The following is a 26,895-nucleotide window of genomic DNA, read 5'->3' on the forward strand; positions in this document are numbered from 1 at the left end:
TGTTGGTATTTATATATTTAAGTGTGATGTTGGGTACATATATTAGTTTGTTAATGGGTGGAATATCTTCTTGTATTGATTCTTTTATCATTTTGTAGTGTCTTTCTTTCTTTATGGCCTTTGTTAAAAAGCGTGTTTTGTCTGACATGAATATTTTGCCACCCCTGCTTTCTTATCCTTTTTGTTTGCACAAAATATCTTAAAAAATTTTTTTTTGTTTTATTTATTTTTTAATTGAATTATACTTAATTTATAATTTCTGTTATACAACAAAGTGACTCATATATATGTATGTATGTATGTATATATGTGTGTGTGTGTGTATTCTTTTTCATTATGATTTATTCCAGGACATTGAATATTATTTCCTGTGCTATACAATAGGACCTTGTTGTCCATCCATTCTATATGTAATTGTTGCATCTACAAAACCCAAGATTGCTGGGAGAAATGTCAATATCCTCAGATATGCAGATGACACCACCCCTATGGCAGAAAGCGAAGAGGACGTCAAGAGCCTCTTGATGAAGGTGAAAGAGGAGAGTGAAAAATCTATCTTAAAACTAAACATTCAAAAAATGACGATAATGGCATCTGATCCCGTCACTTCCTGGCAAATAGATGGGGAAACAGTGGAAACACTGAGAGACTTTGTTTTCTTGGGCCCCAAGATCACTGCAGATGGTAGCTGCAGCCATGAAATTAAAAGATGCTTGCTCCTTCAAAGAAAAGCTATGACAAACCTAGACAGCATATTAAAAAGCAGAGATATTACTTTGCCAACAAAGGTCTGTCTGGTCAAAGCTATGGTTTTTCCAGTAGTCATGTATGGATGTGAGAGTTGGACCATGAAGAAGGCTGAGTGCTAAAGAATCGATGCTTTTGAACTGTAGTGTTGGAGAAGGCTCTTGAGAATCCCTTGGACTTCAAGGAGATCAAACCAGTCAATCCTAAAGAAAATTAACTCTAAATATTCATTGGAAGGACTGATGCTGAAGCTGAAGCTCCAATATTTTGGCCAGTTGAGGCAAAGAGCTGTCTCATTAGAAAAGACCCTGATGCTGGGAAAGATTGAAGGCAGGAGGAGAAAGGGATGACAGAGGATAAGATGGTTGGATGGCATCACTGACTCAATGGATATGAGTTTGAGCAGGCCCTGGGAGATGGTGAAGGACAGGGAAGCCTGGCGTGCTGCAGTCCATGGGCTCACAAAGAGTTGGACACGACTGAGTGACTGAACAAGAACAAACCCCAAAACTCCCAGTCTGTCCCTCCCCGCTGCTCTTGGCAAGCACAGATCTGTTCTCTGTGGTTTTAAGTCTATTTCTGCTTTGTAACTCATTTCTGTCATATTTGGTTTTTACATTAAAGTGCCATCATACGGCATTTGTCTTTCTGACTTACTTCACTTAGTATGATAATCTCTGGTTGCGTCCGTGTTGCTAGAAGTGGCATCGTTTCCTCCTTTTTTATGACTGAGTACTGTTCCATTATGTGTATGTACCACGTCTTATTTATCCCTCCCTCTGCTGAAAGACGTTTAGGTGGTTTCCGTGTCTTGACTCTTGTGAACAGTGCTGCTGTGGCCACAGGCGTGCCTGTATCATTTTGAATTATAGTTTGTCCACATGTGCACACGAGTGGGAATGCTGGGTCACACGGTGACTCTAGTCTTAGTTCTCTGTCCACATGTGCACACGAGTGGGAATGCTGGGTCACACGGTGACTCTAGTTTTAGTTCTTTGTCCACTTGTGCACACGAGTGGGAATGCTGGGTCACACGGTGACTCTAGTCTTAGTTCTCTGTCCACATGTGCACACGAGTGGGAATGCTGGGTCACATGGTGACTCTAGTCTTAGTTCTCTGTCCACATGTGCACACGAGTGGGAATGCTGGGTCACACGGTGACTCTAGTTTAAGTTCTCTGTCCACATGTGCACACGAGTGGGAATGCTGGGTCATACGGTAACTAGTTTTAGTTCTCTGTCCACATGTGCACACGAGTGGGAATGCTGGGTCATACGGTGACTCTAGTTTTAGTTCTTTGTCCACTTGTGCACACGAGTGGGAATGCTGGGTCACACGGTGACTCTAGTCTTAGTTCTCTGTCCACATGTGCACACGAGTGGGAATGCTGGGTCACACGGTGACTCTAGTTTAAGTTCTCTGTCCACATGTGCACACGAGTGGGAATGCTGGGTCATACGGTGACTCTAGTTTTAGTTCTCTGTCCACATGCGCACACGAGTGGGAATGCTGGGTCATACGGTAACTAGTTTTAGTTCTCTGTCCACATGTGCACACGAGTGGGAATGCTGGGTCATACGGTGACTCTAGTTTCAGTTCTTTGTCCACATACATACACACGAGAGTGGGAATGTTGCATCATACGATAACTCTAATTTTAGTTCTTTAAGGAAATTCCATAGTGTTCTCTATAGTAACTACACCAATTTACATTTCCACAAACAGTGTAGGAGGGTTCCCTTTTCCCCACACCCTCTCCAGCATTTGTTATTTGTAGACTTTTTAATGATAGCCATTGTGACTGGTGTGAGGTGGTACCTCACTGTAGTTTTGATTTGCATTTCTCTAATAATTAGCAATATTGAGCATCTTTTCACATGCTTATTGGTCATCTCTTTGTCTTCTCTGAAGAAATACCTGTTTAGATCTTCTGCTCATTTTTTCTTTGGGTTTGTTGTCATTGTTGTATGAGCTGCTTGTATATTTTGGAAACTAAGCCCTTGTTGGTCACATCACTTGCAAATATTTTGTCCCTTTATGTAAGTTGTCTTTTGTTTTGTTTATGGTTTCCTTGGCTGTGCAAAAGCTTGTAAGTTTGATTAGGTCCTATTTGTTTATTTTTCTATTGCCTCTTGCCTTGGGAGACCAACCTAGACCAACCTAGACAGCAACCTATGACCACCTAGACAGCATATTAAAAAGCAGAGACATTACTTTGCTGACAAAGATCTGTCTAGTCGAAGCTATGGTTTTTCCAGTAGTCAAGTATGGATGTGAGAGTTGGACTATAAAGAAGGCTGAGTGCTGAGAATTGATACTTTTGAACTGTGGTGTTGGAGAAGGCTCTTGAGAGTCCCTTGGACTGCAAGGAGATCAAACCAGTCAATCCTAAAGGAAATCAGTCCTGAATATTCACTGAAAGGACTGAAGCTGAAGCTCCCAGTACTTTGGCTGCCTGCTGTGAAGGACTGACTCATTTGAAAAGACCCTGATGCTAGGAAAGATTGAGGGTAGGAGGAGAAGGGGACGACAGAGGATGGGATGGTTGGATGGCGTCACCGACTGATGGATATGAGTTTGAGCAAGCTCTGGGAGTTGGTGATGGACAGGGAAGCCTGGCATGCTGCAGTCCGTGGGGTCGCCAAGAGTCAGACATGACTGAGCGACTGAACTGAACTTGGGAGACTGACCTCAGAAAATATTGGTGCGATTTGTGTCAGAAAATGTTTTGTCTGTGTTCTCTTGTAGGAGTACCATGGTGTCTTGTCTTAGGTTTACGTCTTTAAGCCATTTTGAGTTTATTTTTGTGCATGTTGTATGGCTGTGTTCTGACTTGACTGATTTACATGTGGCAGAATCACTTGCTAAAGAGACTTTTCCCCCTTTTATGTTGTTGCCACTTTGTCAAAGATTAATTGACTGTATGTGTGGTTTTATTTCTGGGCTGTCTGTTATGTTCCATTGATCTCTATGTCTGCTTTTGCCCCAATACTGCGCTGTTTTGATCACTGTAGCTTTGCAGTATTGTTACTATTGGAGTGTCAGTAGACTCCTTCCCGAGTTTGGGAGGGTTTGCCTCCTGCTTTGTTTTTCCCTCAGGAGTGCTCTGGCAGTTGTGGCCTTTTGTAGCTCTCCTGTCCCCTCACTTTCAGTGTATGTCTGTCCTTCACCCTACGGTGGGTCTCCTGTAGGCAACATGTTGTAAGCTGTCGTTTTACCATCCAGTCTGTCACTCTCAAGTCTTTTGATTGGAACATTTAGATAATTGATAATTAAGATAATTATTGCCAGATATGTTTTTATTGCCATTTAAACCTTGTTTTGCAGTTGATTTTGTACTTTTTCCTTGTTCCTTTTTCTTTTACCATGGTGGTAGATAATGTATCTTTCTCATTAGTCCACCTTATTAACATCCACTTGTGCTATTGTTTCTATCCTACTCAGATGAATTGGCAGGAAAAACAAACACATTTACCTGTGAAGAAATCAGAGAAGCACCGTGGTTTTGGTAGAACTCAAGTGTCTGTGTTTGGCCCTTTAACCGTTTGCCACTCTGTTTTTGACAAGAAACGCTGAAGTGCCCCTTGCTCACCTGTCCTTGTCCGGCAGGGTTGCTACACTCTCTGTGGGCCTGAACGCACTGGGTGTTGGGAGTGGAAGGGGCACAGAGTCAGATTTCTTTTTTGTTGGTTGCCATCTCTGTGCCCTTGGGCAGAGGTCCAGTCTCTCTGCCAGGCTGCGAAGTCAGAGATTTCTCAGAGCCCTGCCTCCCATTCAGTTGGCATCTGCATCTATTACTGATTTACCCTGGCCCGATGGTGTGTTCCTAAAGCACACACCGTATGTGTGCAGTGAATGTTTGTTGTTATACAATGTGAGGCTGCTAATTCTGTTTCTTTCTAAGGCTGTGTGAGTTTACAGTAAACAATGTGAACACATTAAATACTCTGAAAATGTAAATCTTGTTTTTGTCTTTATGAGGTTGTTTTCCTCAAGAAATCTGTACTAAGGAAATAGTACCAGCAGAAGTTGTTTCTGTTAATAATTAAAATTGTTTTTTTTTTTTTTAAGAAGTAAAAACAAGTGGAAAAGATGATTTAACAAAGAAAGGGGCATTTATTTTCTTTCCAATTCTTACCAATTTCTGTTGGAGAGAAAAATCTGGTGAAAATTTATGTTCAAAGCATTTCTTTTTCTGCTAAAAATAAAAATTGCCTCTTTATTGTGGGGTTGCACAGCATATCAGAGTAGAGATATTTCTAACTTAAAGAATTATTAGCAAAATATATAGAACATAATGACACTTGGAGAGGTCAGTCTGCAATTTTGCAGGTCGATTGTAAATGGACTTTGATCAAGGTCCTTTTGTTTTAAAAAAAAAAAAACAAAAACTACTATTGGCTTCTCTAACTTGTCTCTAGTAACAAACAATATATATTTATAATGAGAAAAAGAATAGGTAACTCAGTATAATAGATAATTCAAAAGTCACATCTGTGTATTTTCTTGTGTACATTGTAAGCTTATTTTTAGTCATTATGACCTATTTTATATCCTAAATGTGTATATTTTGCTTAGGTTAGATTGATTTTTATAAGGCTGACCTTATAGTAAAGATTGTAATAGGCAATTGAAAATTTACTATTTAAAATAATGAGCATTTCAGAGTGCCTGTTCTTAACTGAATAGGTGCCCTAATTTTTCTTTATTATTAGAACGTAGTTAAATCAAGGTTTTTTTTTCTTTAACAGAGTCTTTCATTTCACTGAAATTCCTTGTTGAATCAAATAGCATGATTGATAGAAATGAATTTTAGCTTAAGGTTAAGAGTTTATTCACATATAATAATATGTGTAACTATAGTAAGTTAATTAAATGGCTAGTGGAGAGTAAACTGAGTAAACTGAGTGGAGAATTAGAAACTTTCTGAATTTAAGCCTGTTGAATGCTATGTCTCTTTTATAATTAAGAACTGTTTATTGCCCAGTTAGAAATAGCCAATGTAGAGAAACTACTTACTGGAAAAACACAGTATAGCCTGACTTCAAGATAAACAGATTAAGGAGTGAAGGAGAGATTGAATAAAGCAGATTAGGTGGTGTGAGCCTGTGTAGTATTTGAGAACCAGGAGACAGATATTTGTAGTCTTTGGGTATTAGCAGCCTTGATCAGATTACCAGTGCATCCTTGATGGTGTTATATTCTGAGAGGTAGCAACTTGTTGCTATGATCATTTGACCTCCTGTCACTGAAGCTCTTCTGAGAGATCAGTAGAAAAATAGTAGTAGACATTAACAAAGACGGACTTTTTAAAAAACTTTATTTGCTAATCCTAGCATTTAGGGACTCTAACAAACAAGATAGAGTTATGTCATTCAGCTGTCTTCTAAGGGCTGAGTTGACTACAGGTTATGGTACAAACACAGTTGTATTTGTCAAAGTTCAGTCGCTGAGTCGTGTCTGACTCTCTGCGACCCCGTGAACCACAGCACGCCAGGCCTCCCTGTCCATCACCAGCTCCTGGAGTCCACCCAAACCCATGTCCATCGAGTTGGTGATGCCACCCAACCATCTCATCCTCTGTCGTCCCCTTCTCCTCCTGCCCTCAATCTTTCCCAGCATCAGGGTCTTTTTAAATGAGTCTGCTCTTCGCATGAGGTGGCCAAAGTATTGGAGTTTCAGCTTCAACATCAGTCCTTCCAATGAACACCCAGGACTTATCTCCTTTAGGATGGACTGGTTGGATCTCCTTGCTGTCCAAGGGACTGCCAAGAGTCTTCTCCAATACCACAGTTCAAAAGCATCAATTCTTCGGCACTCAGCTTTCTTTATAGTCCAACTCTCACATCCATACATGACCAGTGGAAAAACCATAGCCTTGGCTAGACGGACCTTTGTTGGCAAAGTAATGTCTCTGCTTTTTAATATGCTATCTAGGTTGGTCATAACTTTCCTTCCAAGGAGTAAGCGTCTTTTAACTCCATGGCTGCACTCACCATCTGCAGTGATTTGGGAGCCCCAAAAGTAAAGTCACCCGTTGTTTCCACTGTTTCCCTATCTATTAGCCATGAAGTGATGGGACTGGATACCATGATCTTAGTTTTCTGAATGTTGAGCTTTAAACCAACTTTTTCACTCTCCTCTTTCGCTCCTCATCGGCCAGGGCTTTAAAATATTTTATACAGTGATATTTAATTTAAGTGATATGCAAATGTAATATTTCTCTTACTGCATGTTAGATTTTTAAGTGAAGCCGATCATAAGGCAGGGACCCAGATTTCTCACTTTCCTAGCTGCCAACCTCCCCATCTGCCCACAGACCTCGTCTCACTGTGTGTATGTGTGCACTCACTCGTGTCTGACTTTGTGACCCATGGGTTGCAGCCCACCAGCCCCCTCTGTCCGTGGGGTTTTCCAGGTGAGGATACTGGAGAGGGTGTCACTTCCTTCTCCAGGGGATCTTCCCGACCCAGGGGTGAACCCACATCTCTTGTGTCTCCTTCATTGGTAGATCCTTTATCACTAGCGCCACCAGGGAAGCCTTTTAATCTCACTTCGATAAGTTTGAAATGAAGCTTTAGAATAATTTTAGTAAAAAGACAACTTGTTTTTTTTCTTTCAGATAAACTGAAGATTGTTCATCAAGCACATAAATCAAAGGTATGTTTCATATGTACAGTATCTGGCACATAGCAGGTAATCAATTTTGGTTGACTTAGGGAATAAATGAATGAACATGTATACTTCTTTTTTTTTCCATTTATTTTTATTAGTTGGAGGCTAATTACTTTACAATATTGTAGTGGTTTTTGCCATACAGTGACATGAATCAGCCATGGAGTTACATGTGTTCCCCTTCCCGATCCCCCCTCCCGCCTCCCTCCCCATCCCATCCCTCTGGGTCTTCCCAGTGCACCAGCCCTGAGCACTTGTCTCATGCATCCAACCTGGGCTGGTAACATGTGTACTTCTAAGATATTTTTCATTATAATAGCATTTTTCATCTTGAATTTACCCTTTAAGTAGCCTTTTATCCATTAAAAGAAAAAAAAAACCCTCTAAAATCATATTCCTGTTGGTAATAGATTCTTTTTTTTAAAAAGTGTTAATTTTAAAAAAAATGTTGTTAATATATTGAGTTGACCAAAAAGTTTGTTCGGGTACAGAAAAATGAACTTTTTGGTCAACCCAGTATATTAAGCAAATGTTTAACAAGCATAAAAGTTGTTGAAATAAATTCAGCTTACAAATAAAGGAAATCAAATATTATATCTAGTCCAATTTCTTTGATTTTCTTATTTCCATACCAGAAGAGAGCATTATGAAAATAATGTGTTTCCTCTCATTTGACTCTCTCTGTATGTTAAGAGAAGGCTCCGTACTGTGGCTCTCGGAAACAGACCTACTAGTTTCACAGAGAACATGACCCTCCGCAAAGAGGACTGCTTAGTTATGCGTTTATAGTATGTTTACATTTCCATCTTCATACTTTTTAGAACAATGTTTTTATGTTTGCATCTCATGTAGATAGACGAGAGTGATCTTTTTTCTTGAATCTCAGTGACCTCGTGTAGACTTCTCATTGAAACAATAATCTCCTCTGTTATAGAAACTACTCAAGGACAAGGGGCTGTATTTTATTCCTCATATCTCCAATACCTAGCACAATGCCTCATTCAAAGAAGTGTTTCCGTAACAATTTTTGAAGGGAGTATTTATTTGTGGATTCATTTAATTTCATTCTCTTTGCTAGTCATAGATGATGCCCCCCATAAACTCAGTCAGCTTTCAAATAAATGTATAACAAGAGGTCATAAAGAGGATGGCATGAGGGTATGTCTGTTGACTGTGGGTTAGTAACTCAAAATTTTTTTTTCCCTGTGGCTTAAAACAACACACATTTACTGTCTTAAAGTTCTGGAGGTCAGAAATCTGAAATCAGTTTCCCTGGGCTAAAATCAAGCTGGTTCTTTCCAGTAACTTTATTTTTCTATGCCAAGGACTATGTATACAAATTTGACAGCATCCAGTTGTCAAATGCTTTGAAATTTAGTGCTTGTGTATGTCTGGGACTATGGTGTGGAATCTTTACTTTGTATGGATGCTAGAATTGTATCTGGCCACAGACTCCATCTGCTTTCTCTTGTCCAAGCCAGGACTGTTTTTAGGCTTGTCCCTAAAATGTGGAGAATAGGAATCTTTATCTTATTGTAGAAAGAAAATAAATAAAGTTAAAATGAAACAATAGGCTCTCTAAAAATGTTGTCATCCTCCATTTAGTGTTGCATTTATATCATAGCTTGCTCATATGCTCCTTTCCTAAAAGGGAATAATAAGTAGAGTATTCCTTTATCCTAATGAAGACCTAGTTCATAATATTCAAATTAATCAGTATTATGACATTTTAAAAAATCAGGAAGTTTTCCTACTATAGTTGGAAATATCTTAGAATTGTTTCTTATATTTAAAACATATGTTCCATCTTGGCACATTAGAGTTGTGAAATTAGAGCCCATTTTTTAGTTGAGCAATGTATTTACTTAAAGATACTCCAAACAAATTGAGTCACTGAGGATGTTTCTGGAATCTGGCTTTATAAACTTACATCTAAATCATAGAGATTCTAGTTGAGATTGTTGTTATTTAGTCACTAAGTCGTGTCCAACTCTTTTGCGACCCCGTGGACTGTAGCCCCACCAGGCTCCTCTGTCCATGGGATTTCCCAGGCAAGAATACTGGAGTGGGTTGCTATTTCCTTCTCCAGGGGATCTTCCCGACCCAGGAATGGAACCCATGTCTCCTGCATTGGCAGGTGGGTTCTTTGCCCCTGAGCCACCAGGGAAACCCAGTTAAGAGAGAGGTCTTTAGATTTCTTCTTTAACTTTTTTTTTTTTTTTTCTGTTCCATTATCTTGGTTTTTTATTTACTTATTTTTTTTCAGTGGGTTTTGTCATACATTGATATGAATCAGCCATAGAGTTACACGTATTCCCCATCCCGGTCCCCCATCCCACCTCCTTCTCCACCCGATTCCTCTGGGTCTTCCCAGCCCACCAGGCCTGAGCACTTGACTCATGCATCTCACCTGGGCTGGTAGTCTGTTTCATCACAGATAATATACATGCTGTCCTTTCAAAACATCCCACCCTCACCTTCTCCCACAGAGTTCAAAAGTCTGTTCTGTTCTTCTGTGTCTCTTCTTCTGCCCTGCATATAGGGCCATCTTTACCATCTTTCTAAATTCCGTATATATGTGTTAGTATGCTGTAATGTTCTTTATCTTTCTGGCTTACTTCACTCTGTATAATGGGCTCCAGTTTCATCCATCTCATTAGAACTGATTCAAATGAATTCTTTTTAATGGCTGAGTAATATTCCATGGTGTATATGTACCACAGCTTCCTTATCCATTCATCTGCTGAAGGGCATCTAGGTTGCTTCCATGTCCTGGCTATTATAAACAGTGCTGCGATGAACATTGGGGTGCACGTGTCTCTTTCAGATCTGGATTCCTCAGTATGTATGCCCAGAAGTGGTATTGCTGGGTCATATGGCAGTTCTATTTCCAGTTTTTTAAGAAATCTCCACACTGTTTTCCATAGTGGCTGTACTAGTTTGCATTCCCACCAACAGTGTAAGAGGGTTCCCTTTTCTCCACACCCTCTCCAGCATTTATTGCTTGTAGACTTTTGGATAGCAGCCATCCTGACTGGCGTGTAATGGTACCTCATTGTGGTTTTGATTTGCATTTCTCTGATAATGAGTGATGTTGAGCATCTTTTCATGTGTTTGTTAGCCATCTGTATGTCTTCTTTGGAGAAATGTCTGTTTAGTTCTTTGGCCCATTTTTTGATTGGGTCATTTATTTTTCTGGAATTGAGCTGCAGGAGTTGCTTGTATATTTTTGAGATTAATCCTTTGTCTGTTTCCTCATTTGCTATTATTTTCTCCCAATCTGAGGGCTGTCTTTTCACCTTACGTATATTTTCCTATGTTGTGCAAAAGCTTTTAATTTTCATTAGGTCCCATTTGTTTATTTTTGCTTTTATTTCCAATATTCTGGGAGGTGGGTCATAGAAGATCTTGCTGAGATTTATGTCGGAGAGTGTTTTGCCTATGTTCTCCTCTAGGAGTTTTATAGTTTCTGGTCTTACATTTAGATCTTTAATCCATTTTGAGTTTATTTTTGTGTATGGTGTTAGAAAGTGTTCTAGTTTCATTCTTTTACAAGTGGTTGACCAGTTTTCCCAGCACCACTTGTTAAAGAGATTGTCTTTTTTCCATTGTGTGTCCTTGCCTCCTTTGTCAAAGATAAGGTGTCCATAGGTTCGTGGATTTATCTCTGGGCTTTCTATTCTGTTCCATTGATCTATGTTTCTGCCTTTGTGCCAGTACCATACTGTCTTGATGACTGTGGCTTTGTAGTAGAGTCTGAAGTCAGGCAGGTTGATTCCTCCAGTTCCATTCTTCTTTCTCAAGATTACTTTGGCTATTCGAGGTTTTTTGTTTTTCCATACAAATTGTGAAATTATTTGTTCTAGTTCTGTGAAAAATACCGTTGGTAGCTTGATAGGGATTGCCTTGAATCTATAGATTGCTTTGGGTAGAATAGCCATTTTGACAATATTGATTCTTCCAATCCATGAACACGGTCTCTTTAACTTTTGTAAGGAAGGAGTCAATATATTTTTACAGATACGATTTAAAACTTCTACCCACATATTCCTCATTTGTGCCTTTTCCAACTGCCAACCATTTTTCTCATTTTTGCATGTGCATTCTACTTTCCCATTTACAAGGCCTATAGACATCACTGGCTCAGCCTGTCAGTTTTCCAACCCAGCTGTAATTTTAGTCTTCTTCCTTAGCCAAAGGGAGAAACTTCCAACTAACTCCTATATCTTAATGAACTTGTTCGCAAAAGGCATGTTCCCCATTTCCCCAAATTTCTAGGTTTAGACTTTCTTAATTGAAATTATCAGGTGTCCACAGAAATCTGGTGCCATCAGCACAATAAAAAAGTGATTGGATACCTTCCCACCAAGCCTCCTGTTTGGGTGATGAGCTCAGTGTTTGTTGGATGAATCAGTAGTTCAGTGCAAGTAATTACTGTAGTATGGTTCATTTCGGCAAGAAAATGGACTTGTGTGTCTGTGTGTGTAGTATGTAGTATAATCAGTAGGCTTCTTATAGAGTCATAATAATTCCTATCAAAAAGATTTGAAAGAAAAACCCCAATTTCTGTCTTACATTTTGTGAGTTTGGAAACTGGATAGCTATCCTTGTTAAAAGTTTATGAAAGAAAGAAGTTACACCCTGTAGTAAACTTTGTAAGAAATATGCAAGACCTTTAAGAAGGAAACTTTAAAATTGCAGAGAGGTTATTCGGTTGTCCAGACTCATAGAGCTGAACTTCTCTTAAGAACTATGTGCTATCTTTATATGAAATTCCATCTTAATTTTACAAAAAAGAAAAACATGCAAAGAGGGATATAAGATGAGATTTAAGTGGAAATGGAAAGGACATTTGGATGGGAAGAGGCAACAGTATGAAGATGTCAGTTCTTTCATAGTTAATTTACAAATTTAATGCCACCCAAATAAAATTCTAGTAACAGTTGTGTGTATATGTGTATTTGTGTATATGTGTGTGTGTGTGTGTGATGTATATATAAAAGCTAAAGAAACTGATTATAAAACATGGAAAAAATAAATAATGAAGAATAGTCAGAAAAAAGAGAAATGAGAGTGACTAACCCTGGCACATTAAGACATACTGTAAAACTATAGTAATTAAAACAGTGTGGTACTGTCACATTAACTGTTAGTTCAAAGACACAGAATCAGAAGTCCAAAAGTCGGCCCAGTTATATATGGGAATTTAGTATATAGTGAATACTGCATTTCAGATTTATGGAGAAAATATGGAGGATTCAGTAAATGTTACTGGAATAGCTGGAACACAGTTAAATTGAATCCATATCCTTTTCCTTATGCCAAAATAAATACTCAAATAAGTCTAAGATGAAACCCATAGGTGAGCATAGAGATTAACTAGATTAATATTAGTGGATAACTTGTTCAAGCTGAGTATTGGGTACATGAAGGGTTCATTGTACTATCATGCATACATTTTATGTTTGAAATACTCTATGATTAAAAGTTTAAAAGATGAAGTTAATTACAATATTTTAAGGAAACACAGGATTTTAAAGTAATCTTACACTGAAGGTCTTTTTAAGTATGATAGAAAAATAAAAGATTGATACATTTTCCTTTATTCATTCAGTAGACAATTACAGAAAAGACCTAATTTTCTTAGTGAAAAGTAAGTGTTAGTCACTCAGTTGTGTCCAATTCTTTGTGACTGGTGTGGGTAGCCATTCCCTTCTCCAGAGGATCTTGCTGACCTTGGATTGAATCCAGGTCTCCTGCATTTCAGGCAGATTCTTTACCATCTGAGCCTTCAGGGAAGCCCAGTTTTCTTAGAATGTAACAATATTCCACAATTCCATTTAAAAAATTATCCTACAAGTTTATTAAAAGATAGAAGCTATTCACACCTTTGGAAAATCCCATAGACAGAGGAGCCTGGTGGGCTACAGTCCATGGGGTCACTATTCACACTCAAATAAATATAAATTAATACTCTTCTTGGGGGCTTCCTTGGTAGGTCAGTAGGTAAAGAATCTGCCTACAGTGCAGCAGACCCAGGTTCAATCCCTGGGTCAGGAAGATCCCCTGGAGAAGGAAAGGGCAACCCAGTTCAGTATTCTTGCCTGGAAAATCCTATGCATAGAGGAACATGGAGGGCTACAGTCCAGGGGTCCAAGAGTCGGACACAACTTAGTGACTAAACCACCACCACAACACTATTCTTAGTCTACACTTGCTAGATTGGCAATATCAAAATCTTTCGATCATGCACTGTGCTTGTGAGGCTATGGGAAACAGGGACTCTCAGTGATGGGTAGTGGTGGTGTAAGTGGGTACCGCTTCTTTGGAGAGTGATTTGGAAACATCTGTCAAAATAAAATTGTACTTCCTCTCTGACTGAACAGTTCTAGGAATTTATCTTACAGACAAAACTTGTACATACACCAAGCGATACATGGACAAGGATGTTTGATGCAGGACTGAGGAGGATAGGAAGAGATAGGAAACAACGTGGGTGTCCGTCAGTAGGGACAGAGAGAGTGTTAATCCTCCCGTTGGAATACACTGCGGCCTTGATAAATTATGATGCAGCTCTTAAACTGGTTTTGAATGACTTTAAGATATTTCATGTTGTGTTGGGGTACAGCTGATAAGCAATGTTGTGGTAGTTTCAGCTGAACAGCTAAGTGGCTCAGCCACACACACACGTGTATCCGTTCTCCCCCAGACCCTGCTCCCGTCTAGGCTGCCGCGTGACACAGAGCAGAGCTGCGTGTGCTGTCCATTAGGTCCTTGTTGGTTATCCACTTTAAATAGAGCTGTGTGTACGTGTCCATCCCAAACTCCCTAACGATCCTTCCCCCTCATCCTTCCCCCAGCAGTCGCAAGTTCTTTCTCTGTCTGTGAGTCTCTCTTTGTTTTGTAAGTTCAGTTGTATCCGAATGACTGAGATATTTTAAGAGAAGTTAGAACACAGCATATTCCATGCCGTCATTGGTGTGTACAAGTTTGTAGGCACATCTCTGCCTGCGTGGACATGTACAACGACAGTCTCTGGGAGGTACAAGGACAGTCTGGAAGGATGCGTAAGAATTAGTACAGATGCTCTGGAGGAGAACTGGGTAGCTGGGTGGAGGAGGGAGGAGCCCACTTCTCACTCTCTCCATATGTACTTGGAGAATTTTGTCTTGTGAGTATGTATTACCTATTCTAAAATGATTTTTTCAGTAACCTTTTCTCCCCCCTTTTAATCTGTGCGCGCTTAAGCCCCCGTGCTCCTTCTAGCGAGTCAAGCTGTGGAGCATGGCTCCCGGGGCGGCTCTTCTGACTGCTTAGAGGCCTTCTTTTGCGCCTCCGTCTCAGCCCTATTCTGGAAAGAGGATCTGGTACTAAACAATGCGTTCTGGTTGACAGGTGGTACTGTGCCCAGCGAGGGCTCACTACTAGGTGCTGTTTAGAGGCAGGCTCAGTAATTATGACGTTTAAGTGGATTTGTGAGTGGCATTGGAGCGCAAACTCTCCCTAAATCACAAAGACGAATGTTAGTTAACAGCACTTGGGCCAAGTGTTTGTTAGCTGGAGGGTTTTTAAATATGTGAGCTTTCAGCGGAGGCAAACTGCTTCTCTCAGAAGTCAGACTGGTTAAAACTGGATCTGTTGCAGGAAGAGGGACACCCACTAGGACCCAAGACTGAGCTCTTGTCTAAGACTGGGGAATGAACTGCCGAGGAGACACACACGCTGAGACAGCCGGAGAATTCACTGGGCAGGGGCTCCCGGGTGAAGCGCAGGCGGGACGGGGACCCAGGGGCACGGCTCCGCCATGCGGCCCGCAGTCTCGGGTTTCTGGTGATGAGATTAGCTTCTGGGTCGCCTCTGGCCCGTCATTCGGACTCGGGTCCTTCCTGGTGGAGCAAGCATTGTTCAGCCAAGATGGATTTCAGCAAGAAGGATTCTGGGAGATTGGTAGGACATGTGGCATCTCCTTTTGACCTTTCCCAAATTCTTCCAGCTGGTGGTGGCTTGTTAGTTCTGCTTTTCTCACTAGGATCTGGTTACTGTAGTGCCCGAGCAGGGTGGGCGGTTTCTGTCAGTGTTTCCACTAACAGAACCTTAGTCCCCTGAGCACATCCTCTGAGCCTGTATCCTAGCCTCTCTGAACCCTCTTGGGTTATTGTGAGCATGAGATGATGATGAACAGAACACTGACAGCTAATACTACTCCCTCTGTGACTGGCACTGCACTGGGGGTTTATACACGTCATCTCTTTTCATCCTCACCACCTGGCAATAAGAAGATGCATTGCTACCCCTCTTTTTTTTTTCTAAGGCTATGTAATTTATTGAGACCACGCAGCTGGATATTTGTGGAACCTGAATTTTTAACCCAGCTCCAGCACAAAAGCTCTGTGTTCTAGCCCTGTCTCCCTCGTGCTTTATGTAGCGTGTATTTAATAGGCACTCACTGTATACCTCTTCACTGCTTTCCCTACAGCCATGAGAGCAGAATGTGACTTGGATTATTGCTGTGACCCAAAGTAACAATTCAGTTGTCTTTGAGGAATCTCAGCAAATGTGAAACTAATAGAAGTACTGGTAAAAAGTGGATTTTTTTTTCTTTCTAGACAAATGAACTTGTGTTGAGTTTGGAAGATGATGACAGACTCCTGTTAAAAGAAGATAGCACCCTGAAAGCAGCTGGAATCGGTGAGAAAGTGTGTGTGTGTGTGTGTGTGTGTGTGTGGAGCTGGAGGGGGCACGGGCTTTCCGGCCTGGATGGCCATGTCTGGCTGATTGTATTTGGACAACTCAATGCAAAGTAAATGCTACCCTTGGTGCTCTTTACACTACCTGATAATTATTCAGAGGGGAAGGACAAGAATGATGTACATTCAGATCATTTGACTGAGGGCAGTAGATATCTGCTCTCCCAACGTTCAGCATGCAAATAGTTCTTTCGAGAAAGTATGCTCAGAATTCTGCTGAGGGTTATTTTAAGTGATTGACAGGTTATTACTCACTTAATAACCTACTTACTCATATCAGCTTCATTTGAGCTGATAGTTTAAGAGAAAAGGGCCCGATAGAAGTATTGTGGAATAATGAAGTGAGATGTTGTTTGTATAACAAGCAGCGTGGTTTCTGATAGTTATCCAAATCACTCCGAGCCGACCAAGTCATGGAATTTCAAATAGGAGCCTATGGTGTGCAGTTGAAAAATTGCCTGATTTAACCTTTCAATTTGGAATATGCATGCAGTTTTATTTTAAAGAAACGCTATGTGACATGTGTTGTGACCATTAGATGTCACTATAATTCTACTTCCATGTATACTTAGAGATGATGTGGTAGTACAGTGAAGGTTTTGAGGGAAGTGTGAGCAGTTGAAGGCATTATGCCTCTGACAAATCACACTTACTTTCTAATTTTTTGGATGCACTGGTTAAGGGACACTCTAGGGTTCATAAGGTCCGTGTTAGGAATCCTTAAATTGTTTTGATAGGTGTTTAATTGTTGTCTCTTCTGCCAGGAATTCATTTTTAAATGACACATGTGGTTAAAGTGGGCTCCTGACATCTCTAACTTAGATATGATTTTGAATGCCGTGTTATATAATCTCAGACTTGTTTTCTGTGTCTAAGTCTATACTCTTGGCTAGATTTAGTGTCTTTCCATGTTGTGACTACATAAGATTGATTGCTGTTATTTGAAAAAACAATGTTTAATTTGGCCTTTATTTCTTCTTAATTTGGTACCTATTTTATTACAGCAGGTAGCACTTAACTGCTTATTAAGCATAAAACTATACTTGTTATAACAGGCTGGTATTGATACAGGCCAGAGAAGGCAATGGCAGCCCACTCCAGTACTCTTGCCTGGACAATCCCGTGGACGGAGGAGCCTGGTAGGCTGTGGTCCACGGGGTCGCTAAGTCGGACACGACTGAGCGTCTTCACTTTCACTTTTCACTTTCATGCACTGGAGAAGGAAATGGCAACCCACTCCAGTGTTCTCGCCTGGAAAATCCCAGGACGGAGGAGCCTGGTGGGCTGCCGTCTATGGGGTCGCACAGAGTTGGACACGACTGAAGGTCGGCGGCAGCAGCAGCATTGATACAGAAATCGACAGCTCTGTGGAAAAGACTGGAAAATTAAAAAACCAACTAAAAAACAGTTTCATGGTATGAAAAAATTTTGACATATCAAATAAGTGGAGAAAAGAATGAATTAGCCAGAAACTGTTGGGCCCATTGTCAAAACATTTGAGAAAATAAAACTTAAGTTCTTAGTCCTTATTCTAAAATAAATTCTATATAGATTAAATGTTTACAATGTAAAAAAGTTTTTAGGTAAAATGTAGGTCAGTAGTTTCATAATCTTGGGGAGAAGAGCTTTCTAAGCATGCCCTTGAAGCCAGAAGCCATGAAGCAGGGAGAAATGATAGATTTAACCACATAAACAGAGTTAAAGGAGAAGCAATAAATTGTGAAAAAATATTTGCAGCATATATGACAAAGAAAGCCTGACTTTATAAAGAGGTCTTAAAACTAGTATAAAAAAGAGAAATAAACTACTGATAGAAGAAATAGCTAACATAAATAGTTCAGCCCTATTAGTAATGAGAGCAATATATATGAAAATAGAGACTGAATTTTATGTAGTTTACTACTCTAGTGATTAAGAATTAGAGGCTGAAGTCAGAGTGCTTGGGTAACAGCTTGACTACCACGCACTGTCTGGGTGACCTTGGGCAAGCAATAATTTAAGACTAGCAGACATGAAGAACAGCGGTTGTATCTGAAGGAATGTTAGAAAATGGATGTTCCCTTGTACTACTTTTGGGAAGGTATATTACCGCTAACTTTGTTGATTAATTGGACCAGTAAGACTTTCTCAAACTTACTAAGTAATTTTCTGTCACATCTATTACCAAGGCAACAGAAGTATGCTTCTTCAACTCTGTGACTCCTCCCAGGTTGTGATACACATTCAGAAGTGCTAGCTCTCATCTTCCTGGTTTGAGATGCATTGCTGTAGAGCTTTATTGAATGGAAATAGAAAATGTATTGTGTGATACCGTTATTATTTTTAAATATATTTACATGTCTGTATATGTATATGAAGAAGAGATCATATATTAAAATTATAGAAATGGTTTCCCTGGGTGGTGGCATTGCCAGCAATTTTTTTTTTCTTTATTCTCCATTTTACCTAATTGTTCTTGTAATTTAAACTTTCTTGTATAATTTACATGTGTTACTTATAAAGTAAGGGCCCAATTTTAAGGAATCAACTCCTAAATTTAGGGAAAATTGGTTTGAATGACGGCTCTGCATCTGTGACCTTCTGTAAGCCATTTAGACTCTCTGAACTTCCACTTTGATTTCTGTAAAATGAAACAAATAATAAATGTATTTCAGAGGGTTGTCATAGGGTTAAATAAAAGAATGTATATGAAAGCATCTGGAGCAATGCATATAAACGCCCTCAAAAATACTTCATTTTATTTGGAAACCATTTTGGAGAAAGCAATTGGCAAATGTTTTGAATTTGTTAAAATCTCAAGTTGTTGGTTTAATTGTCATCAATTTCAGACTTATATAACAACCACCTATAAAGGTATAAATCAAATCACTTTTTTTGGGGGGGGTCATTCTTGTTTTAAGGCCATGTATATCTTTGATCAGAATTGGATCGTTTTCATGGGTTCTCCACTGGTTTCAGGTTGTTACTTCAAACTGTTCTCTTGCCCTGGTTGAGGGTGCCTTCCATCCCTGTTGGGAGCAGCCCCCTCTTCTGCATGTTCCCCTTTGTTGCTGAGAGCAGTGTTTCTGTACTCTTCAGAACAGGCCACAGTTATTACACATGGGGAAGGAGGTGATGGCCCCAGGAGAGGAACAAAAAATTCTCAGTGGGAGTAGAGTTGTAAAAGCAGTACTTGAAATGTGTGATTTTTCTAGGGAATTTTCCCTCCTTTGGTGCTGTGCCTGGTTAGGTTTTTAAGAGGTTTTAGGACAAAAATTCTAAGTCTTCGCTCTCTCCCTTCTTACCACTTGATCTTGCTGTAGAGCTGTCACTCTGCCATCACAGCCAGTTGCCATGGGAATAAGGCCAGTGTAACAAATGTATCATTATGACTTTTCTGTAAAAATCATGAAAGGAAAAGAAAGCCTGTGAGGGGGGAAATTAGGGGAACAAACTGGTTTGAAGATTTCTTTTCTCACTGAGAAATTCTCTAGCCTTTCATCTACATTGCCGATCCCAATTGTATATTCTACGCTTGACGTCAGGGAAGGTTTTTGCTTGTGGATTTAGTCCTAAAATACATCAGTAAAAAGATTTGTTTTGTGGAAGAAGGAAGAAGGCCTTACCTAGAATTGTTATTTATAATTTAAACATCTTGTTGTTAACAGTTGTGGTTTTATGGACTAATTCCCCTAAGTGATACATTTTCATGTTAAATATTTTTGGGGTTATATTTTATCTCTTTCATTTTGCTGCGTTCTACTATTGCTATCTTTTTTCTCCGGTTTAGGAGAGAAACTGAGGTAGGGTAACTCTTCTGAAGTCAGTTTATGCTTTACTGGAAATATTTTAAAACAAGACACGGTCTGGCAAACTAAGTGCTCACCTCTGGGAAGAGTGCGCATCAAGGCACATCTTGTAATAATCCCCCGATTCCCTTGTGGTTTGTTTTCACTTTCTGTGTCACTCCCGTATCGTCTGCCCACAACCGAAACCCAGTCTTGGTGTCCGACCCCTCTTGGTGATCTTGGCTAAGCAGCTCAGATTGTAGGATTCCTTGGCTCCACTTCTTTAATCAGGATCATGTATGATTAGTGTTTCCTGAAGGTTTGAGTCCCTCTCCCATTCTCTTTTAGGTGGTAATATCTTGGGGCATACATGCTTTGCTGCTTTGGCAGCGTGTTTCACTGGCTGTTCATGTTAACATGATAGCAGCAGTGATCTGGTGCTTGATGAAATAGGTGGCAGGCCCAGGGAATTTGGGATCCCAGAGAAAGAAGATCAGAAGGAACCTCCCAGACATGATTCTTCCCTTTTTGCCCTCCCCTCGGGCTTCCCTGGTAGCTCAGATGTAAAGAATCTGCCTGCCGATGCAGGAGACACGGGTTTGATCCCTTGGTCAGGAAGATCCCCTGGAGAAGGGAATGGCAACCGACTCGAGTATTCTTGCCTGGAGAATTCCGTGACCGAGAAACCTGGAGGGCTACAGTCCACAGGTCACAAGGAATCGGATACGACTGAGCGACTAACACGTTCACTTTGCATGCTTATGTGGAAATCACAGTGTCCAGTCTATCAAAGGTCAGATTCATTTCTATATTTGTTTCCTCCAAACTATAGTTTGAAATCTTCTCAACCAGCTTGAAAACAGATTCTCAAGTAAATAAGAAATAAAAGACACATGGTTGTTTGGAACTACTTGCTGGATTGTTGACCTCCTTTGGCGAAAAGTTAGAAGTACAACACAGCTGTGGGCATGGTTTTGAATGATTTGTAGATTAGACTTTTGTGAAACTTGCAAGGATGAGTCCTGGACCAGGCGAGACAGTGAACCTGTCCCTTTGGTGTCAAATTGCTGCAGAAATCACACCTTGCCCTTCCTGGCTTTTTTTGTTTTGCCAATGATCTGGAGTTATTATTCACATTACAGCCTGCTCTGATCATTAATTGTACTACAGCCAGGACATGTCTCAGCCTCTTTTCTCAGACGACAGTTGCTGTGCTGCATGCGACTTTGACATGAGGCTCGGGATTTAGAAGCTGTACAGTAAATCCTTGTTGATAGATGGGTTTATTGAAACAAGTTAGTTGAGGAGTTTAAGTACATTATACTCAACTTTCCTGAGACTTCTACATTTAAAATTGGTTTTTCTTCTTTTTAAAAAAAATTTGAAGTTATTATTTTCCCATTAGAGGTGTATATGTGTGCATTTTATAATGGAAGCATGATGACATTCTTAATCATTGATTTCATATCCAACATTTGAATGCCCTGGCTTGTGTTTGTTTCATTAAACTTGAAAGTCAGTGTTAAAATGATGCACAGATGTATTTGGCGAGCCCTTACGTGGTTTCGTTTGCTAGTCAGACAAAGGGATGAGCTGGTGGCGCATTTATTGGATTTGAGAAGCACATTCATTTCACATTCTCATGCCAAGGCACCACGCACCTGAGTGCACTGCCCTGCAGCACATTTAATTTAAAATCAGGTGCCCTGGGGGACCAGCATGGGGCAGACTTCCTGAGGTTCTTCTGGAGCTGTTTTAAATAGAATTGGGCATGATGGAGGAAAGGGTGATTATGTAGAGGTCTTGAAAAGCTTTTGTAATTTGTTTTCACTGTAATTGGCAAGCAAATCTGTAGTCTAAATACATGAAATCATTGTCTCAGACATTTTTCAATAGGGTTCTGTAGATTTAAGAAAAAAACATTATATTCTGTTTTTGCTTAAGGACCACATTACTAAAGTTTAAAATCCACCTTATGTCTTTCTTCTGAATGTTCAAAGCAGCTAACTCCTAATTTGTGTGTTATTCTCCAATTTGTTAAGGGTGAACATTTTTATCAACCTGGACCATTTGAGTTTAATCCATTTGTCAATGTAGTTTTCCTGAAAAAAAAAAAAGTCATTCATCTGAAAATAAAATCTTTACCTTAGATGACCTCATTTTTAAGCCTGTAGTATATAAATAATGGATTGATCTATAACTGATTTAGACCCAAGAGAACTTATGTGTCAAAACAGAAATGCTTTGTCAGTTCTTTCTATACATTAATTTAATTCTAAACCTATTACTGGTATCCTGAAGAGCCATAAGATGTACTAGTTTCTCAAAAGGGGTATACAGATAAATGTCAATTGCGGTAAGTGAAAATTGTAATCACAGTGTGTATTGAGCGAAGTGCTGTGTGGGCAAATCACTGTGTAAAGTTCTATATGTAAATAGCACATTGTGTATGAAATCTTGCACTGTGATTATTAAGAACAGGGGACTTTTGCTTATTCTCCTAATATCAGGAGAAGGATATTAGAATCACTTGCAAATTATGTAGGTCTACCTTTGGGCTTACCTCTCTTCAAAAAAGGAGCTCTTTATATAAAGGATAGATCTCAGAATATCTTCTCTTTGAATACTGAATTTTTTGAAGCCCCCCTTTTCAACATTTTACTAATTCCCAGTATAATTTCTTATATAATTTCTTATATAATTATATAATTATATAATTATAATTTCTTATAATATTTAACTGTACCTTAACTTACTGTTTGCCCAGGGTGCATTTGTTTACAGCCCCTCTTATCGATTCCCAATTTCTTTCTGCTGTGTCTTCCCTGCTTGCCTACACACACACCCCCAGGCTTATTGTGACAAGAGTTCCTGGTCTGATTTTTATCAAGATTAATCTTCATTTAATCTTGAATATATAAAAGGGCTGGAATGAGGATCTGAGACACTGGGTGATTTTATTTTCTTCTTTCAACATTTCCACTGGAGAAGGAAATAGTATTCTTGCTTGGAGAATCCCGTGGACAGAGGAGCCTGGTGGGCAACAGTCCACAGGGTCGCAAAGAGTCGGACACGACTGAGCGACTACACACACACACATACAAGTATTTGTCAAATAAAAATCCTTTCAATAATTTCTAAAAAAAAAAAAACAACATTTCTATATTTTCTGTAAAGACCACAGGAATTCAGGTTTGAGAAACATCAAATTTGGTATACTTAAAACCAGCAAAAACATTTTTAATGAAATGTTATGCTAAGCTCTTTAATTTCATTCTTCTGTGATAAATTCTAATGAAGAGATGAGCGCTTTAAACTGGGAGACCAGTGGTAATCCTTGGCATCCTTCCTTATTATCCTATTTATTTGGCTTGAGGAGTTTCACTTGTCTGTTTTTAGAGAATATGTTAATTGAGTGATCAGTATTCATTACAAATAATCTTGTCTGTTTTCTTGTCAAGATTCTAAAGGCCCTTTTGCTCTTTCTGTAAAAGCTAAGCAGGCTGTGTTAACTTCTGATTTAATTTAAAAAATGGGAACTTGTTGGCGCAACACCTTAAAGAATTGCATGTTTAATAATTGGAAGGCTTTCCATCAGATTTGTCTCCAGTCTGAATTAATAATGTTGCTGACTTATTGTTTTAGAAGACAGAGTCCTTGACCTGCTAGGTTGAAAGAATTGTGACTGCTCTGAACCTTTGTGGGTCCTTTAGCTGTGCCATATCCCTTGTGAATAATTAGAGGTATTTGAAGGTATTGCGGTAGAAGCCAATTTGTGTCTTTCACTTTGCATATTGTTGAAGCCTCATGAATTAGTCATAAGCGGGCAAAAAATTAACTTCTTCAGACACATATTTTGATGGGTCATGAGGGAGAATGTAAAGTGATCTGTAAAATATTCTACTGATCCTCTAAGTATTAAATTATTATACCTACAGGCTAATTTCAGAGGGGGGAGAAAAGAGTTTTCCTCTTCCTTCAGGAACAGAGTAACACATTTGGAAAAAAAAAATAATGGCTTATTATTTCTAGGATTGTCAAGAGGACTACAAATGAACAATTTTATGATTTCTTGAAAACCAGATTCATGTGTTAACTCTTGTTTTTAGTATTTTTGGTTATTTTTCTTTTTACTTTTAAATTGGTTGAATTCTAGATTCTCGTACTTAAACTTCTTGTTGATTTTGTGAAATGTGAAACCAAACTCGCTTTTCTAACTTTAGGCCTTGGAAGCACTGAATCAATGAAATATGGATTTCCATACTTATTTAAAATCTAATTTTACATTAAAATTTTTTTTCCATTTTCTGTTTTTCTTTTTTTTTTTTCAGCCAGTGAAACTGAAATTGCATTCTTCTGTGAAGAAGACTATAAGAACTACAAAGCTAATCCCATTTCATCCTGGTGAAAACCTCACAGAGCTTCTTTTTTGCATACTTGTATTAAGCTCTTTATTCCACTAGTGAATTTCTGAAATTGACAAATAAACTTAAAAAAATTAATCCCAGCCTCTGCCGTTTGAGGTAAAATCTGTGGTGTGTTCTCTCTTGTGCAGGTCTTATTTCTTTCTTTCTTGTTGTAAAATAGTGTATTCATTTATAGGAAAAACATCTGATTTTAAGTGAAAGAAATAATTGTTCAAAAATCACCATGGAGTGTTGGCTCTTTAGTTATAATTTGTTTCTCGAAATTAGAGATCATTTTGGTGACTTGCATGTTGGATTCTTTAAAAAAGATTATAAGACTAAGGGCATTCTCTTTTATTTTGCATTTTCTCCAAAGTTTCTAATTAGAGCCCCTGTTACTATCTTTGTCTAGCAGGGATTCTTATGACCATGAATGACCATAAGAGTCTCTTATGATCATGAATGCCATCTTTTCACTCACTGTGATAAACACCACCAGACATGAAATTAAATTGGGTATATTTTAGGGAGGTTTTCTGATATAAGAGAGTTTCTTCTTTCTTTTCATGTTACAGCCCACACAAATAACATTGCCGAAATGTGTTTTTCTGAGCTATGTTTCCTGACTTCAGGAGCAAACTATAATAGAATCAAACTCATTTATTTGGCAAGAGGAGGTAGCAGGAAGTTTACACTTCTGGAAGAAAATTGTCCATTGAGAACAAGTCTTAAGTCATGGATGATACATTCTTTCAAAATAATATAATACTTTGATGTCTGACTACCAGCATCTGAAGAATAGTGGATTCAAGGGGGCCTCTCAGCCAGCGTGTATCTAATCAGAACTCTTAAGAGAGGTTAGTTGGCTCTAGAATTGTTCCATGAAGCCTTAAATTGCTAGTAAGGCTTATTGTGGTGAGGCTAATATAAGAAAATCTATTCTGCTAAAACAAACTAACTAACAAAACAAAAATCAAACTTAAAAGTCCGGTTCACATAGCCATTCTAGTATTCTTGCCTGGAGAATCCCCTGGACAGAGGAGCCTGGTGTGGGCTATGATCCACAGGGTGGAAAAGAGTCAGACATGACCGAAGTGATGTAGCACGCACGGCTCTTTAGTCTTGATAGTGTTATGTCTGTTTATAGATGAAGAAATCAGGGCCCAGGGAGGTAAAGGAACTTAGCTGAGGCGACTCAGTGATGTGCCCTGCAAGCAGAGCCAGGTCTGCCTTAAATTCTTGACCTTGCCCATTTTATCCTGTGGCCTCCTAGGAGAGCTATGAGGTAAAATCTTGGGGCTTGCTGAATGGCTGTTGTGGAAGGTGTAGAAGAAGGAGGAAAGGAGACTTTAATTCTTCCAGATTATTGCTGGAGCGAGTGACTGCATTGGTGGTGACAGCCTGAACCCAAACAGAAAGTTAAGTAAGTAGAAAAATAAGTTAAAGCACATTCAGTTTGATTATTTTTCAAACATTCAGTTTACCCACACTTTTTTTCTTTTTTAAGAAAAATTAAGCATTCTTTACCTGTATGTTTTCTTTTTAACAAATAATGCAAAAATATGTATGTATGTCTAATCCTTTGTTTTGGCCTGTATTTATTTTCCTTGTTAGAAAGTTACGTATAGCCTTTTCTCACTTGTAAACACAGATGTAAAAGTCAGAAATTAAAATATATTATGACTAAGAAGGACTTTTATCAGGAGTGAAAGATTGGTTGAAAACATAGAAAATTTATCATTGTACATAACTTGCAAAATTTATAAAGAAGAAGGAAATTGTGCTATCTCGAGAGATGCCAGAAAGAAGCATATGATGATGTGCAACCCAGTGTGTGAATAACAATAGAACAAAATCTCCCTAACCTGATGAAGGTTACCCACAGGAAACAGACTAATGGAGACGCGCTTAAGCAAACCTATGAGATGAGTGAGACGGGGTTGTGGGGGTCGGAGGGGGGGGAGCCACTCTTACCAGTGTGATTCAGAATGGTTCTGCCTCATATTGCAGCCAGTACAATAAGAAAAGTAGTGAGAATCACAGGCGTTGGAAAGGAGGAGACAAAACATTTATTTGCAGGTAATATGATTGCAAGAGAATCAACTGACAAGTTATGAGAACTAACAGGAGACTCTGAGTGCTTAATAATGAACTTTAAGTGTGCGCAAAAGCTATAAAACTGTTAACTAGAAGATATAAGAGAGCTAAGTAGAGAGATACTACACGTTCATAGGTGGAAGCTTTGGTGTGTAGTAAAGATGTTGATTTATACCTAATCTGTAATCTAGTGCAACCTCAGTATTTATATTGGGATTTGGCAAATTAATTTTAAGGTTCATTTGGAAAAGCAAATGTACAAGAACAGCCAAGATCAGTTTGGAAAAACAAGGAGGGAGGATTGCCTACCCCATGTCAAAATATATTGTAAAACTGTAGTAATTAAAACAGCTTGGTTGTGATACAGCAAACCAAAAAATCAATGAATAGAAACTGACTAATGTCTATGGAAACTTGGTATATAATAACGGTATTTATAATCAGTGGAAAAAAGA

The 26,895-nt window shown here is 39.1% G+C and overlaps 1 protein-coding gene across 12 annotated transcripts in view; it reads left to right on the top strand.

Annotated features, from left to right (window-relative positions):
• C3H2orf76 (chromosome 3 C2orf76 homolog) overlaps positions 1-24,439 on the top strand; it is a 95,464-nt gene extending 71,025 nt beyond the window's left edge. For all 12 annotated transcript variants that reach the window (XM_065931393.1, XM_065931391.1, XM_065931400.1 and 9 more), the window contains 3 exons: positions 7,371-7,408; positions 16,030-16,111; positions 24,269-24,439. In XM_065931393.1, coding sequence (XP_065787465.1) covers positions 7,371-7,408; positions 16,030-16,111; positions 24,269-24,345 — 197 coding nt within the window. In that variant the 3' untranslated portion in view covers positions 24,346-24,439. The remainder of the gene's footprint in view (positions 1-7,370; positions 7,409-16,029; positions 16,112-24,268) is intronic.
• Positions 24,440-26,895: the final 2,456 nt, after the last annotated feature.

The sequence above is a fragment of the Muntiacus reevesi genome, chromosome 3 (assembly GCF_963930625.1).
Source record: "Muntiacus reevesi chromosome 3, mMunRee1.1, whole genome shotgun sequence".
NCBI classification, from domain to species: domain Eukaryota; kingdom Metazoa; phylum Chordata; class Mammalia; order Artiodactyla; family Cervidae; genus Muntiacus; species Muntiacus reevesi.